At 36.9% G+C, this 17626-nt stretch overlaps 2 protein-coding genes across 2 annotated transcripts; one reads left to right on the top strand and one right to left on the bottom strand.

Moving 5' to 3' along the window:
* Positions 1-1895: 1895 nt before the first annotated feature.
* vgll4l (vestigial like 4 like) lies at positions 1896-8564 on the bottom strand. The gene is made up of 5 exons (XM_077715210.1): positions 8375-8564; positions 6523-6643; positions 5252-5492; positions 4263-4344; positions 1896-3479 (listed from the first exon to the last, which is right to left on the bottom strand). Exons 1-5 carry the CDS (start codon positions 8439-8441, stop codon positions 3196-3198), a joined length of 795 nt encoding a protein of 264 aa, XP_077571336.1. The 5' UTR covers positions 8442-8564; the 3' UTR covers positions 1896-3195.
* Positions 8565-10274: 1710 nt separating this feature from the next.
* syn1 (synapsin I) lies at positions 10275-15813 on the top strand. Its single transcript, XM_077715850.1, has 13 exons — positions 10275-10510; positions 10640-10991; positions 11848-11908; positions 12004-12095; positions 12277-12433; positions 12505-12594; positions 12680-12742; positions 13536-13678; positions 13760-13834; positions 13906-14008; positions 14090-14239; positions 14765-14834; positions 15412-15813. Exons 2-13 carry the CDS (start codon positions 10648-10650, stop codon positions 15810-15812), a joined length of 1749 nt encoding a protein of 582 aa, XP_077571976.1. The 5' UTR covers positions 10275-10510; positions 10640-10647; the 3' UTR covers position 15813.
* The last annotated feature ends 1813 nt before the right edge of the window (positions 15814-17626 follow it).

Raw genomic sequence — 17626 nt, 5'->3', positions numbered from 1 at the left:
AGGTTAAGTTTGAAAGTCATTTTCTATTCATTTCTCACATTATAAATGTCACTTTTTGGGAGAAAACAGGGGTCCTAAAGGGATATCTGTGGGAAACTGCAATTTATTTACAGTGGATCTTATAGGTTAAATTTAAATGTCATTTTTTTAGTTATCTTCCACTTTATAAATGGCACTTTTTTGCTAATTATATCATTTTTATGTAGACAACTGTGATGATAAAGCATGTAAACTATTGTTTTGCATTTTATTATGGTCATTTTATAGTATGTTTGGTCATGGTTTTGGATAAAATGTTAAAAATTGACTTCCTAAAATGCTATTTTTGCTTTTTATATATATTTTTTGTTCTTCTTTATTGTGTATATTTTGGCTGCTGCGACTTATAGTACAAAAAATGAAAATTACAATAATTTTGTATGCAGATTGCTTTTTGTGGCATTTTAATGCCCCGTGGACCAGATTTGACCCCCGAGCCGGCCACTTCTAGCCCACGGGCTGCACCTTTGACACCTAGAATAGGCTCCAGCACCCCTGGCACAAAAAAACGAATGAATTTCAATCTCATTACATTTACGCATAATGACAATTAAAGCATTCAACTCAATCCCATAATCCATTGGGTTTTTCAATTGTAATACCAAACTCCAACTAATCCCACCCTTTGCAATGGATGTACTTCACCTCTAGATGGCACTAGTCCCTACTCACTATACTTAAAACCACTCATAATCCTTGTAAACACAAATTCTAACACAATTCTCAATCCAGTTCATTATAATCTATAATAATAATGTATTATTTCAACATAAACTTGACTTTAGGAGAAGGATACTTAATTGTATTTGATAAACTGACATGTCATCCATTGAAAAACAAAACAAGTCCAAAAAGAAACCCTACAAAAACCCTTTTGAGCATGACCAAAAAAATGGAAGTCCAGGCAAGATAGGACATGCAAATAAGTAACTGAAGCGTGCAACTTGTTCTCAAACCCAACCCAAACTATTCCCTGTCTATCCTACCGTCCCTACCGGCCCTACCGTCCCTCCCTCCCACCTTGCCCTTGCCAAACAGGATCTGTAGGATCTCACAGTCATTTTCTCAGGAGACAGGAATGTCAGATCGCAATGCAAGTTTGGACATGCAGGTTACATTCCCGTCAATTTACAGTAAAAAAAAGCCCCTTTTTTGTTGCTCACCCATTTTTTTTTAAATATATACGGCAACTTCTCATTAAAATCCAAATCACCGGATATGAGACAGACGTATACTGACTCACTTCACCTGTCTGAAAGGTACTGCCCATCCCACTTCAAGTAATATTACAAACCTAATATATATTATGTGTACCGTATTTTCACGACTATAAGGCGCACTTAAAAGTCTTAAATTTTCTCCAAAATAGACAGTGCGCCTTATAATACAGTGCGCCTTATATATGGAAAAAACAGAAAACCAAAAACGAAAAACCACCACTGTCGGATATTAAAAAAACACAAACGCCTGAACTGAACAAAATACTGTTAAATATGCAGATGCCATCTTAGTTTACAACATCTTTCATCATATAGCTCCTCCCCCACTGCAAGATTTTATACCAAAAAAATCCAAAACATCAACAATGGCTGGCTCTAGAGGTGACTGTAAAGTAGTGAGTGCTTCATACCTGGTAGTCAATAGCAATTACCGTATTTTCACGACTATAAGGCGCACTTAAGTCTTAAATTTTCTCCAAAATAGACAGTGCGCCTTATAATACAGTGCGCCTTATAAATACAGTGCACCTTATAATACAGTGCGCCTTATATATGGAAAAAATGTCATTCATTGAGGGTGCGCCTTATAGTCGTGAAAATACGGTATTAAGAACATATAAAAAGTAGCGTTTCAGGTCTTATTTACATTTTTATTTATTGCAAATGTTTAAAAACTGTTCTTTTTGCATAACAAATGTAGAGACAATATCACACATCAAATATAAGCCTGTCAGGTAAACCACCATAGATGAAATGTATATAAATATAACAAAAATGAAATGAAACACTCACATTTTCCATGCCGCTTTTCCCTCCCCGGGGGTGCTGGAGCCTTTCCCAGCCAACTACAGCTGTGGCTAGCTAATCACAGGGCGCCAAAAGACAAACAACCAATAAAGGAAATACTCCCACCTGGGGACAATTTAGAGCACGGGTGTCAAAGTGGCCGTGCGCGGGCCAAAAGTGGTCCATTTTCTTATTTTGTGCGGCCCGAGAAAGAAAAGGATGAGTGCTGACTTTGCATTTTATAATCAAATTCAAATTCAATTTTTTAATCAATAATTGCAGAAGTTTTGTACTAAATTTAATGTCCAAAAAAGATCTATTGATCAGTATGATTGGAAAATCTGACAATTAATTTATTGATTAATTTGGGCAGCCTAGTTGGAAGACATACAACTTGGACTGTGACATTATAGATATAATATTTAGATTTATTTTGATAAATGGATTAAAGGAACTGGAATAAAAGCCCTAAATATTATTTTTTTTATAGATTATTCCAGCTTTTTTTCTTAGTAAGAGAGAATCATTTATTTAATAATTAGTTTTCATTTCAAAAGAAAACCATTTTTACTATCTTCCATATTAAAGTGGAAAACAGGAAATATTTTTATATATTTTTAGATTTTGCAAGATGACTTTTGACCTAAAACCACAAAAAAATGATTAAAAATTGCAATTATTGATTTAAAAGGGGCAAACTCAGGAAATATAATATACATCTATATCTATCATTTTAATTTGATCCTAAAACAGAAAGTCAGCACTCATAATTTACTTTCCCGGACCACACAAAATGATGCGACGGGCCAGATCTGGCCCGCGGACCGCCACTTTGACACCTATTATTTGTAGTGTTCAATCAACCTAATATACACATATTGGAAATCTGGACCCTGATAAAACCCACACAAACAAGGGCAGAATCTCATTTAACTTATATAATGACAATAAAAGCATTCAATTCAATTCAAACTCGGACACGCTATCCACTTATCCACCGTGCCGCCTGAAATGCTACGTGACGTTGAAATGAATCAAAAGAAATGTTAAGGAATAATTTGCCAAAAGTGTCCATCAGTCAACAAGCGGCATGGAAAATACACTATGTTAAAAGTCAATTCCCTGCCGAGGTCAAAGGTCATTCTCTTAGTTAATTGACAGACCAGTGATTGGACGTTGATGGCGATTTGCCGGCGGGTTCTTTCACGGCGTAGCCCGGGGAGTGCGTGACGCTCGGACTGCTAGGGGGCGTCGACGAGCAGGAGGAGGACTTAGACTTGATCTGGAGCCATTTATCGCCCAAGGCCTTGGCGAAGTGGTCATCGACTGACACGCTGATTGACAGCTGCTGGGATGGACTTTTTTGGTAATTGGCTCCAAGGCTTCTTTGGAAGTGTTCCTCCACCCCATGGTCGTAGTTGCCTTTGGAAATGACTGGAATAGCAAATGTGGAGGTTAGAGTTGAATCTTAAAGATCCAGAATGAGCATTTATACTCTAAACAATCTAAACAATGTGTCAAAGTGGCGGCCCGGGGGCCAAATTTGGCCCGCCGCATCATTTTGTGTGGCCCGGGAAAGTCAATCATGAATGCCGACCTTCTGTTTTAGGATCAAATTAAAATGAAGATTATAGATGTATATTAAATTTCCTGATTTTTCCCCCTTTTAAATCAATAATTATCATTTTTTAATCAATTTTTTCTGTGTTTCTAGCTCAAAAATCATTTTGTAAAATCTAAAACTTTGTAAAAAAAAAAGCTAACATTAAACATTGTTTTAGATCTATAAAAAAACGGAATATTCAGGATGTTTGATCCAGTTTTTTTTGCCCATTTATATAAAAAATATCTAAATATTATTTAAAAACCAAAATTTGGTGAGTTGTCTGATCAAGTGCACGCACTACTACACTTTTCTCCATTTCTGATTCGTTCTGATTCCTTCTCATAGTTGAAAATGAAAGTTAAAGTGCTCCCAAAAAAACCCCAAGAAATAACCCAAAAATTCTCACAAATCAATAGAAAGCGACCAGCAAAAAACAAGTGACAAAGGAAATGTCTCCAAAACCAATTACATAGCTGTCAAATTCACTTAAACTGGGTGTAAATATGCCTTTGACAACTAGTAAGTTCACTTTTATGCTTAAAAAGAGGAAATTAAGATGGTTAATGATGATATTTAGATGTTTAGTAGCTCAATCAAAACAGTGAACTAACCTGAGGACTGACTCTGGTGGGCATTGGAAGTCACGGTGGGCTTTCTTAATGAAGAAACACAAGTGATCACAGAAGGACGCATCTGCAAAAAAAACATTATTTTTAGCTCACAAGTCAAAGTAGAATTTTTCTAAATTTCCCCCCAATTAAAAAAAAAAAATCTGAAATCATTCTTTTCAGAATTTACCGTATTTCACGACTATAAGGCGCACTGCATTATAAGGCGCACCCTCAATGAATGACATTTTCCCATATATAAGGCGCACTGGATTATAAGGCGCCCTGTCTATTTTGGAGAAAAATATAAGACTTAAGTGCACTTCATAGTTATGAAAATACAGTGTGTTTTTTTAGGATTTTTTTAATTCTGCGTGGAGGCCACTATTGGTTGAAGTACTATTGTTTATTCATTATATTTTTTTGCATTTATCAGTGTCAGTTCAGATTTCGTTGTTTTCCAGCCTTATTCTATTTCAAACTTGACTGTACAAGCTAAATACCGTATTTTCCATATATAAGGCGCACCCCATTATAAGGCGCACCCTCAATGAATGGCACATTTAATTTTTCTTCCACATATAAGGTGCACTGGATTATAAGGCGCCTTGTCTATTTTGGAGAGAATTTAAGACTTTTAAGTGCGCCTTATAGTTGTGAAAATACGGTACATATGAATTTAATAGCAAAACAAGACGATTAAAAAGTGCTTGAACAGGTTTTCCAAGAGAGTTTGAATCCCATTGGCGGTTAATTACGAGGTCAAAGTTTGTTTGGTCTTGTTGACGGAATTCTTTCCTCCATCGCTCACATTTTCTTCCCAAATCTGGCTAGGCTGCATACTTGGGACAAGTTTGGGCCTGCTTTGGGTACAGCTGGATTGGCGGACTATACAAAACCCTGGAGCCACACTCCGACTACAAAAACGCAAAAAAAACGTACTCCGCCATTGACTCGTCATTGATTTCAATTCGAATATTTCAAACCGTTACCTGAATTTGGCTTGCGCCAGTGTTTTTAGTCTTTTCTTCTGGATTCTCGGTGTCCTTTTTGGGTTTTTTGATGAGTGCCAGAGGTTCTTCCATGGCTGGGGTGTAGTAGACATGTGAGGGTAAAGGGCTGGTTGGACTGGGCAATGGGCTCCAGGTGGAGGTGGGACTTTGGGGGCCGCTGAAGACCACGGGGGGTCTCTGAGTCGATTTGATGTGGGTTCGGTTCAGGGCTCGCTCGCGTCTGAGTTTGGGCAAAGAAGGGATTGAAATCAATACATTTTTTGGGGTCTAAATGAAGTGTTAAATATATCATCTTGAATTTAAATTGTTAATGTAAATCTTGAATCTAAATTGTTAATGTAAATCTTGAATCTAAATTGTAAATGTAAATCTTGAATCTAAATTGTAAGTATAAATCTTGAATCTAAATTGTAAAGGTAAATCCTGAATCTAAATGTTGATTCAAAAGCCTAAATGTCGCAACTAAATCGATTATTGCGACTTTACTTATCATTAATTCACTTTTTTTTGTGATTTTGGTCTGCTGTGAATGCTTAACATGTTTTTTTTTCTATTCATAAAATTATAAAAAGCCAATCTTGCTCTTAGGACTCAAAACTGAAGAGAAAAAGGGACCCTACTTCGCGATTTTTTAATCACTTTAACCGTGATATTCGGGGTATTACTGTATTTTCTTATATGTATATTTAAATGACTGGATTTACCAAAATAAAAGCAGGAATATTTCATTTGTTAGCTACTGAAGCTCTCTCTGGCTTTTATTTTGTTATTTCCTGTCACTGGTTGTTTGAATTAACATATTAGCTAAATGTATAGTTGAAATATTTATGATTTAAATCCTTTTTTTTTAAGGATTTAGGTTTAACATTTATATTTAAGATTGTATTTAAGACTTAATATTTATATTTAGGATTTTTATTCAAGATTTAGATTTAATATTTATATTTAGGATTTTTTTAAAAGATTTAGACTGACATTTATATGTAAAAATTTTAATTTTAGGATTTTTATTTAACATTCAGAGTCATGATGTATATTTTGGATTTAGATTCAACATTTAAATCATATTTAAGTTATTAGTACTTAAAAAAAACAGTAAACTTGCCAAAAAAAATTCTAAATCTCCCCCAAAAATTGACTAAAATTTTCAAACCATATTTCAAACACTAAATACTATAAGAAAATGCTAAATATGAGAAAATATTGCCATCTTTTTGACCCAGTTTCCCATTAAACACAACCATATTCACCTTTCCTCCAAAGTGAGACCTCTTTCATGGCTGCGTTTCCGTTTGGGATAAAGTGCCGGGGTTCGAGTCCGTTCATTGGTCATGTGTCGGAATCTATCTTCACTCCTTAGATGAGGCTGACCTGAAATAAACAAAGAATACACCATTAAAAAAACTTTTTGTGGCTCACTTTGAAACCACAGTACTACATAATTCTGGCAGGTTGACTGTTGGACAAATGACTTTAATTTGAAGGTAGAAAAACAACAAGTAGTTGTTTTGATCTGACATTGAAATAGTTGTGGTACAAATTTGTTTTTGTCTTTTTTTGCGCGCGCGGGCTCACCACCGTTAATTGTAAACTCCGTTAAGTTGCAAAACTCGATGGACCTGATCTGTGAGGGTTACAACACCACACAGCTGATTCAATGCTAACGGTAAATGATGTTTTTCAACATAATGCTGGCATTGGTCCCAGTCACTCCTTACACAAGCCAATCAACATGTCTTGTTATGATGAAGAAATAAATACACAATTCTGTCTGAGCTGGGAGGACTATTTTTACAAGGAGACCCTTTTAAATAAGGGTGTCAGACTCGGGTTGGTTTGCGGGTCACTTTAACTTGATTTCATGTGGGCCGGATCATTTTAGATATAATATTTAGATTTTTTTTTTCATAAATGGATTAAAAGAAGTGGATTAAAAGCCCTGAATATTCAGTTTTGTATAGATCTAAGACAATGTTTATTTTAGAATTTTTTAAATATATTTTTAGATTTTACAAAATGATTTTTGAACTAAAAACACATAAAAAATGATTAAAAATGACAATTATTGATTTAAAAGGTGGAAAATCAGGAAATTTAAAATACATCTATACTCTTCATTTTAATTTGATCCTAAAACAGAAAGTCAGCACTCATGATTTATTTTCTTGGGCCGCACAAAATGATGTGGCGGGCCAGATTTGGCCCCGGGCCACCACTTGGACACCAGTGCTTTAAAAGATTGTTTTTTTTCATGGACACAAAATAAGATAGTAAAGCAGGCTAGAATACATAGAGATATTTTTTGGTGGCCATATTTGCTACAGTTTTGGATGGTTTGGGATTGGATTATTTTATAACTTTTAGGGTGAGAATACAGACACAGTAAAAGACATTTTAGACATAAATAGATAAGTAATAAGTAAGTAAATAAATAAATACATTAAAAATATCATTGGCAACCACTTTTAATATGATGTCAAAATAACCTGAATGTGTATTGTGAGATTTTGGAGTATTTAATGTTTATTGGTTGCGGAGTTAACGTTTTTCTATTGACATTCATAGCAGTCGTTGAACAACAGTGTATGCAAATTTTCCATCTAAAAAGAAAACAAGTTTTCCACAAGCTACCCTAATACAAATTGAATGGAGGATGTTTATTTTCAATGCTTTTAAATTTGTTCACAAAGCTTTAACACCTGTTAGCTACTCCCATCTAATTCCATTGTAGAGGGAGGGGGTTGCTAGTTTAACCACACCTATGCTGATTTTCTACAGCCTCGGGCATGGATATTTCCTTTAGCGCTAATGAGAGAAAATGTGCTGAATTAACATATATTATTAACATTATTAACATCAATATCTATATATATGTACATAAAAAAAATCTAATTCAACATGACAATATTTTTTAGCATCTTATCTTGTACATTTTGATTAAAAAACACTATTTAAAGGACCATTTTTACCAAAAAAAATAGCAATAATAAGATCCTATATGTTAGTAGTTAATGTGTTATTATGATAAAAGTACATTTAACTATAAATTATGTCATTTTAGAGGATTAAGAAGAGTTAAGAAGTCAATATAAAAATACATACCTTCTAAAATATACACCTTGAATCCACTGCTCATGCGAGTAATGTAGTGGAAGTTCGCCACAGCCATTTTTTGGTAGTTTTTTTGGTCCAAAAAAAAACACTAAAATGAAAACTAGCCGACTCGGGAATGAGGAACACAATGAGTCTCAGTAATGAGATTGTGCCTATGAGCTTCTCCGCCAGGTAACGTATCAGGTGAGTGCAAACACACACATCTCGGGGATACATTCCCTGCGTTCTCATTGGCTACTTCAGGAGCCAATCAAATTCTCGTCATGACACGGTTTTTGTTATTGTCTTTCAAGAGGAATGCTGGCTCAAGATCGCGTTCAATGGGTGTCTCATAAATGTCACGATGTTAGTGATAATATTAACATTTTATGCCCTAAAAATATATATATTTTAACACAAATTATATATTTTTTCATTTCTCCTTAGGGCATGACAAAAAAATGCTGTGAAGGCTTTTGTTCCTGAGATCTGGCAAGCCCCCAACAGCACCACCTTCCCCCCTCCCCTCTGGACAGCTATCTTGCCAAACTGCATTTTTTTCACATGCTGAGTCCACCATTGCTTTAACCACTTCAATAACTTGCCCATACATGCATATATTTGCAATGTGGTACACTACTAGCCTAAAGGTTTTTGTTTCTGACCACATAATAACGCCCAAATACTTCTAAATAAGAACAAAGTTAACAAAAAATGAAATAAATGTTATTATATAAGGCAAAAATGGTCAAATCATAAGTGTATGGGATGTATTTTTAAAAAGAAATATAGTTTTTCAACATCATACCCCCCAAAAAAATAGTCATTTATTTCCTTAAGGACAAAAATGTGAAATGTATTCTTGCTCACAAGTGCCCTCCAGTGGTAGCCTTTGAAATAGCACCTCAATGTATGAGACAGTATTTTAAAATACACTTTTAAATCAAGCAGTGCCGGAAAATTGTCCAAATAAATATTAAGTTGCATTTCACTCCTTTTAGAAAATCAATTTTTGACACAATTTCTGACGTCAAAATGGCAAAAATGGTTAAAATGTGTCTGCTGCCACTCAGTGGAAAACCCTGGAAATGCACAACCAATACATATGAATGTATTCATTTTACATTTGAATAGACAATAATATTCACGGTAAATACATGACTGTCCAAAAACCTGCAAATATTTTACATTAATATGAATCAAAAAATCAAAACAAAACGACAACCAATCATTTCAACCCTCCTAGATACAGGAAATGAAATTTAAATGCAGATTTAAACTCAATTTGTCTTCTGGTAATGACTTACGGAAATGCAGCATCATATCACATTTGTATATAGGCCATATACTTTCCCATTATGGGATGCCCACGCTTTTCCATGTAAAATAACTGCAATTGATGCAGTGCAGCTCAAAAACACTGCATACATAAAATCAGAAAATATACAAATACCTCACATTATTGTGTTAATTGACAACAGGATGAAAAAAGCATCGAGTTTTAATGAGCAATAAAAGATGCAGCAAAAAAAATCAAGATTTATGTGTCGTGCTTGTCATGCTGAGGCAACAGGAGGCATCATGTCTGAAAAAAGAACCACGCCCCTTTTTCCTCCTCCTCTCCTCAGCACCAATTCACGTTTTTGCTCTCCAACTTCCGTCAAGTTAGCCTAAAAATACCGGAAGTACTTGCCCAAAACACGCGATTGCCTAATCTACTATGAATAACGTTATTAATAAGCTACAATTTATTTATAAAACATTTTAGCATAATAAAACAGAATCAGATTGGCGTAACGGTGCCGTTTTTACGTAGTTTGTTTTCATTACGAAAATAAAATAAAAGAAAAATACCGGAAGTGTCTTGCTCTACGCTAGTGTATTTTGACACAACGCTTTTTCTTGCAGGGTACCCCCACCCCACCCTCAGCTGTCTCACTCGAATGGTTTCGTGGTGACGCAGGGCTATGGGGAGAACTGGGACGGAAGGAAAGGACGCAGGGGCCACGGTGGTGAATCAGGAAGGACTTTGAATGAATCCACCAGCCACAAGACGACACGCGTGTCAATTCCAAGCCGAAAACTCTCCCCTACAACACTTGTAAAACCTCAACATCCTTTTATTTCGGGTTTAACGACTCTCAGGTAGGATTTCCCATTTCATTCAGTCATGGCAGACACTCACGGATCCATTTTGAAACCGAATTTGACCACTCATACCATGCTAATGGACGGTTAAGACCGGATTTGACGTGTTTTCTTGTCCTTTGTTAGTCAGAACCATGAACTACCTTCGCCGAAGACTCTCGGACAGTAATTTCATGTCCAACCTGCCCAATGGCTACATGGGCGAGCAGCAACAGCGTGCTGAGCCCCCGCCTCAGCAACAGCAACAGCAGGCGAGCCCCGCGGTGTCCCCGGGGCCGTCGGAGAGACGCCCCCTCGTCAGCCAGCCGGCGCCGCCGCCATCCGCGGGTGGAAGCTCCGGCTTCTTCTCGTCTTTATCCAACGCCGTCAAGCAAACCACGGCCGCCGCAGCGGCCACGTTGTCCGAGGCGGCTGACCGAGCGGGGGTGTCTAGCAGTGCCAAAGTCCTCTTGGTGATTGATGACCAGCAGACGGATTGGTGAGTGTTCGAGTTCGAGCCCGGATGGAAATGTGGGTCACAAAGTGGGCGGAGGGAGACAAAAAAAAATGACGATTCATCCATGACAGTTGGTGGAATGAGATTTCGTTGGATGGTGACGTCGGGTATAATATTTTCTGAAGGGTCGCGGGGGGTGCTGGAGGCTATCCCAGCAGGCTTCGAACTCCCTGATCATGTGGCCAGCCAATCGCAGGGCACAAGGAGACTAAAGACAACCCATGATAGCTAGGGAGATATTTAGAGTGTTCCTTCTGCTAGCTTAGCATTTTATTGGAATCTGGAAAGAAACTAGAGAACCCGCAGAAAACCCACACAAGCTTAAGAACAACTATTCATACTCACACTCATACCTATATGCAATTAAGCATAGAATTAGCCTAGCATGCATGTTTTCTTGATATGGGAGGAAACTGGATACCCGGAGAAAACCCACACAAACCCGGAGAAAACCCACCCAAACCCAGAGAAAACCCACGGAAGCTTAGAACAACAAATAATACGCACACTCATAACTATGGGGAATTAAGCATAGAATTAGCCTAGCATGCATGTTTTCTAGATGTGGGAGGAAACCGGATACCCGGAGAAAACCCACATGAACCCGGAGAAAACCCACAGAAGCTTCGAAACAAAACAAATATCACGACAAGGAATTTCATCATTGGCTGCCCGTTTTTATCATCTTGTCGCAAATGACGGACATTTTATGGAATATAGGCCACACGACGAGTACTCTTACCAAAAACCAATATTCAAAATCATAAAGTTTCATTCATTATGGGTAGTTGTCAGTTAATACAGAAGAAACTAACAATACGACTTTTTTAATGTCCAGGGTCAAAGTTTTCAGGGGTAAAAAAGTCCATGGTGGTGAATTTGACATCAAGGTGGAACAGGTAGGTTTTCCTACAAAGAATATATACATATATGTATATAATATACGTAGTATTTTTTTAGTGATGGTGAGTAAATCCCATTGGTGTCTTTCTAGGCGGAATTTTCCGAAATCAACCTGGTGGCTGACTCATCAGGGAATTACACAGTTAGCATTGATGCTATTAGGAATGGCCACAAGGTTAATAAGTAAGTGGAATAGTTTCTATTCTGGTTTGTTCATTCATTGTTTAATCCTAATAGACACTCTAAACTATACTGAACTGTAAGAACTGAAAATGAGAATAACCTATCTTGAACTTTCCTATTCTTTCTGTCAAAATTGACTTTTTAGTTCTTAATCCTGAACTATTCTTCTGTTAAATTCCAGATCCTTCAAACCAGATTTTGTCCTGATTAGACAACATGCCTTCAGCATGGACAGGAATGGAGACCACCGAAATCTAGTGATTGGTCTCCAGTACGCTGGATTACCGAGTGTCAACTCTTTACACTCTCTTTACAATTTTTGCGACAAACCGTGGGTGGTAAGTCGCCCGACATTCTCGGTAAATATTCCACCCAAGATCTATTTTTCTAGTTTGATTTCTTTTCCTAGTTTGCGCAAATGTCAAGGCTACACAAACAACTTGGTCAAGAGGAATTTCCTCTGATTGAGCAGGTTTACTATCCAAACCACCGGGAAATGGTGAGTTTTTTTACATTTTTGGACACTCAATCCATACTAAATTCATTTTTTGCCATATTTTTTAATAATTTGCTTTTTTTTAAAGATTACATCATCTCGATTTCCCGCCGTGATCAAAATGGGCCACGCTCACTCTGGAATGGGAAAGGTAGAGAGCTATGGTCGACATTTTTTAACGAGCTAAACGTGTTGATATTTTATTCTATTTGAATCTGTTAGGTACATTAATAGATGTACCGTATTTTCACGACTATAAGGTGCACCGCATTATAAGGCGCACCCTCAATGTATGACGTTTTTTTTTTCCATATATAAGGCGCACTGTATTATAAGGCGCACTGTCTATTTTGGAGAAAATTGAAGACTTTTAAGTGCGCCTTATAGTCGTGAAAATACGGTTTTTGCTATTGACTTCCAGGTATGAAGCACTCATTACTTTACAGTCACCTCTAGAGCCAGCCATTGTTGATGTTTTGGATTTTTTTGTATAAAATCTTGCAGTGGGGGAGGAGCTATGTGATGGAAGATTTTGTAAACTAAGATAGCATCTGCATATTTAACAGCATTGTTTCAGTTCAGGCGTTTTTTTTTTTTTTTTAATATCCGATAGTGGTGGTTTTTCATTTTTGGTTTTCGTTTTTTTTTTCCATATATAACGCCCACTGGATTATAAGGCGCACTGTCTATTTTGGAGAAAATTTAAGACTTAAGTGCGCCTTATAGTCGTGAAAATACGGTACTTTAATATAAGCAAATAACTCAATTAAGGTAAAAAAAACAACTGCAACAAAAGCGAATAACGCAATTAAGGTAAAAAATTTGAAGATAACTCATATACATATACTGATTAATAGTCTACACATACATATAATGAATAAATGTGCATATATATATATATATAATGGCATCCCAGAATAACCCCAACAGAATCTCTAATATAGGTGAAAGTGGACAATCAATATGACTTCCAAGATATCGCCAGTGTGGTCGCCTTGACTAAGACTTACGCCACGTCGGAGCCTTTTATTGACGCCAAGTACGACGTCCGTATTCAGAAAATTGGGGACAATTACAAAGCCTACATGTAAGTGTATTCAGGATTAAAAATATGTATATATATTGGCATAGAGAGTAAATTTTTACTTGGTTTTATGACTGTTAACAGGAGGACATCCATTTCTGGTAACTGGAAAACCAACACTGGTTCGTCCATGCTTGAGCAAGTGGCCATGTCGGACAAGTGAGGGCGCCAAAATACGTTTTAAATACATTTTTCGTCGAAATAATTGCGCTTAATATGAAATATTTCAGGTATAGGAAGTGGGTGGATACTTGTGCTAATATCTTTGGAGGTTTGGATATCTGCGCTGTGGAGGCTCTTCATGGTAAAGATGGGATGGACTACATTATTGAGGTATTTGAGTGAAAATGTGAGTTTGTTGTGAGTGTGGAGAAAGATTGTGGAGTGAATCGTTGATCTGTTTTTTTTTTTTAGGTGGATGACTGCTCAATGCCGCTGATTGGTGACCAGCAGGATGAGGATCGTATCCAGATAGCGGAATTGGTGGTTTTGAAAATGAATCAAATCATTCGACCTGCTTCTAGTTCCTCCGTTAACCGGATCACGGCTGCGCAGGTAAATAAAGTGTAGGTTGGGGTGCTGAAGCTTTTGCCAGAAAACTATAGGCAGCCAATCGCAGCAGAGGAACCGTGAACGGACATTTGGTCGCCCGGATGTTTGGTCGCCCGGACGTTTGGTCGCTGGATTTTTGGTCACCTGGGTGAATATAATTTTGAGAACTGGTTTCAACAGTAGATATTTAAATATTAAACTCTCTCATGAATATAATTTTGAGAAGTGATTTTTAACAGTAAACACTGTCATGTTGTGAAACGTCCAGGCGACCAAACGTCCGAGTACCAAGAGGAACAACTATTCATACTTACTCTCTTACCCAAGGGGCAATTTAGCATAGAATTAGCCTAGATTGCTTTTTTTCTGGATGTGGGAGGAAACCGGATACCCGTAAAAAACCCACACAAGCTTACAAAGAACATGCAAACTTCACACTGTGGGGACCCACCTGGGATCGAAGTAGTAGTAGGATTTTTTGTTTAATGAGTAATGTTGTTGTTTCTTATTTTTTTTGTTGTTGTTTGGCATTTTTAGAAAGCAGTGTCTCCTCAGCCTGTTGCCCAGCCTCGAGTTCCACAATCTCAACAGCGACCGTCACCTACGGGTAAGAACTGAACTTTATAATGTCATATTTTATTGTACTTATGTGCCACCCAGGAACAAAAATTGGTGCAATGGATGATGGGACTGGATGCAGTTTTGACAAAAAACAGGTCACTCAATAACCAGTCTATCCATATTTGACACATTGCCTGGTAAACATGGTCGATTTTTAGGTTCAAAAGAGTGAATCCAATTTTTTGTTAGTTTTCCTTTTTTATTTACAGTTTTAAATGGACAAAAAATAGAAAAAATACATAATATTTTTTTCCAGCTATTGAAACAATACAAATTTCTATACATTCAGGTTTTGTGAAAGTGTCATTAATTAGAAAAAATACAAACAAACTAGTATGAAGTAAACATTTCAATTTCTTACTGACTTTTTAAAATGAATGACTTTAAAATCTTTAAAACCTGTTGAGTATTTTACAAGATCTGCAGTCATCAGGACTTTTCCCCAAAGTCTACAGTTAAATGTCATCTCTATTCGACTACTGCATATTAATGATCCCTCGGACATGATCAGAATCTCCAAGTCCAGTTCAGAATGAAGCAATGTGATGGTTTCTCCCCATCAGGTGCCCCTCAGCAAGTCCCTCCCACCCAAACCCCCCAACCCCCAGCCAACCTGGGTTCAGGTGACCCTCAACGAAACCAAGGGGGCTCCCCTCAACCCCCGAGGCAACAGTCGGCCACTCCACCACAACAAAGACCCCCTCCAGGGGGCGCTGGTCAGAAACCTCCACAGCCGAGACCCTCGCAGCCTCCTAGGCAGCTATCGCAAGGTGGGCAGCCGAGAACCGCCGGCCAGCAGGGGCGCACTGGTGGGACCACCACCACAACCACCACTCAGCAGCCACGACCTGCAAACCAGGGTCAAGGGGGCCCACCAGTGGGGCGCCCCCCGGTGCGACAAAAGCCCCAACCACCACAAAAACCCAGTCAAGAGAACGTGGCGGTGGGAGGTTCCCAAAACTGAAGTAAGTAGGTTTGGAATTGGTGTTATCTTAAGGCAAGTTAAACAATTATAATGATTTTATCATTTTAACTCTTATTTATAATACCATGATACCATATTTTTTGGAGTATTAGTGCGTCAGCTGAAGAACACAATGAAAAAATAAAAAAATATATCATAGTAATTGGTTATGATACATGAAGTAGAAGAAGAAAAATATAGAAACTGCAATGGAGTTATAGTTGGATTATTAAAGGGCAATTTTTTAAAATTTGATCAGAAATCTTAAACAACATAAAGTAACAGTAAAAAAAAAAAAACAATAGGCTGAACAGGCATTTGCTAACATAAGTTTTTCAGCTAGCCATAGCATAGCAATGCATTAAAGCAGGCTGTTTGTAGTCAAAGAAGAAAAAAAACATAAGTCACGGGCCCAAATATAGTATACAAAAAAGTTTGACTTATAGTCCGGAAAATACGGTACCTGTTTTCTTTTTTGTTTTATTTGTGCATTAGATATATTTTCTGTTCCCTAGAATGAGCATGATTTATCCTTAGTATCAAATTGGTTGATTTCAATAATCATGGCACAAACAAATTGCCATTTTTTGTCCAAATTTCCTCATAAAATTAATTATAACAGCCATATTTTTCCACTTGAAATTCTGGTGCTACACTTACGCACAAAAACAATAAAAAAATAAACAGTACTTACATTTTCTAAAATCTAAATTCCAAATTCAAGGCAAAAAACAGCAACACAATGAATTATATTTCAGTGTAGAATTACAATAACTAAAATATAGTCCCAAAAAATTAACATTTTAGAAAAAAGACTGTCTAAACAAATTTACCCTTCATTTAATAATCTAAAATAATGATGAAACTGCATCAACCACCATGAAAAATCCCTAAAAATTCCCAAAGCGGTGAATATAAAAAATGGCTGGATCTGTTTACATGATTAATAATAAAACGAAAGCAAACTATATGCCACACTTCACATAGTAGCATCCAGTAACATCTTTCATTTATTATTCATCTCACTTTCAAGCATCGCCATCGACGACTACAGCGAACGCAATTCTTGATCATCAGCTCATCTTTGCTTCATAACATAAACAACCTCTATTTATACCAAACCTCCATTTCTTACCAATCCCTTTAACATTGCAGAAAAACGCCACGAGCCGTCCTCAGCCTGGAGGCTGAAAACATATGCCGTCCACGCCAATCATTTACCAGTCTCCTCTCAGACTGAGGCCCTATCCTCCCCCCTTATCGTGATAGCGTGACCGGACGTTTGGTCGCCGGTCTTTTGGTCGCCGGTCAAATGGTGACATGAGAGAGAATTTTAAAACTAAGAGAGAGTTTAATATCTAGGCACAGTGAAATATCGAAGTACTGTTTAATATCTGAGTACTGTTTAATATCTAAGTACTGTTTAATATCTAAGTACTGTTTGATATCTAAGTACTGTTTAATATATCCAAGTACTGTTTAATATATCCAAGTACTGTTTAATATCTAAGTACTGTTTCATATCTAAGTACTGTTTAATATCTAAGTACCGTTTCATATGTAACTAAGTACTGTTTAATGTATAAGTACTGTTTAATTTCTAAGTACTGTTGAAACCAGCTCTCAAAATTATATTCATTAGAGAGAGAGTTTAATATCTAAATTTCTACTGTTTTCAACAGTACTTCGATATTAAACAGTACTTCGATATTAAACAGTACTTCGATATTAAACAGTACTTCGATATTAAACAGTACTTTGATATTAAACAGTACTTCGATATTAAACAGTACTTCGATATTAAACAGTACTTT

Source organism: Stigmatopora nigra, chromosome 4 (genome assembly GCF_051989575.1).
Source record: "Stigmatopora nigra isolate UIUO_SnigA chromosome 4, RoL_Snig_1.1, whole genome shotgun sequence".
Classification (NCBI taxonomy): domain Eukaryota; kingdom Metazoa; phylum Chordata; class Actinopteri; order Syngnathiformes; family Syngnathidae; genus Stigmatopora; species Stigmatopora nigra.
The sequence above is the reverse complement of the archived record's forward strand: the minus strand, read 5'-3'. Positions and strand labels throughout refer to the sequence as shown.

Coding starts and splice junctions, on each gene's coding strand:
- syn1 (XM_077715850.1), top strand. CDS start 10,648: ATGAACTACCTTCGCCGAAGACTCTCGGACAGTAATTTCATGTCCAAC. Junction 12,096..12,276: donor AATGGCCACAAGGTTAATAA/GTAAGTGGAATA, acceptor GTTAAATTCCAG/ATCCTTCAAACCAGATTTTG. Junction 14,835..15,411: donor ACAGCGACCGTCACCTACGG/GTAAGAACTGAA, acceptor TCTCCCCATCAG/GTGCCCCTCAGCAAGTCCCT.
- vgll4l (XM_077715210.1), bottom strand. CDS start 8,441: ATGGCTGTGGCGAACTTCCACTACATTACTCGCATGAGCAGTGGATTC. Junction 4,345..5,251: donor CTGGCGCAAGCCAAATTCAG/GTAACGGTTTGA, acceptor TTTTTTTTGCAG/ATGCGTCCTTCTGTGATCAC. Junction 3,480..4,262: donor CCACCAGAGTCAGTCCTCAG/GTTAGTTCACTG, acceptor TTGCTATTCCAG/TCATTTCCAAAGGCAACTAC.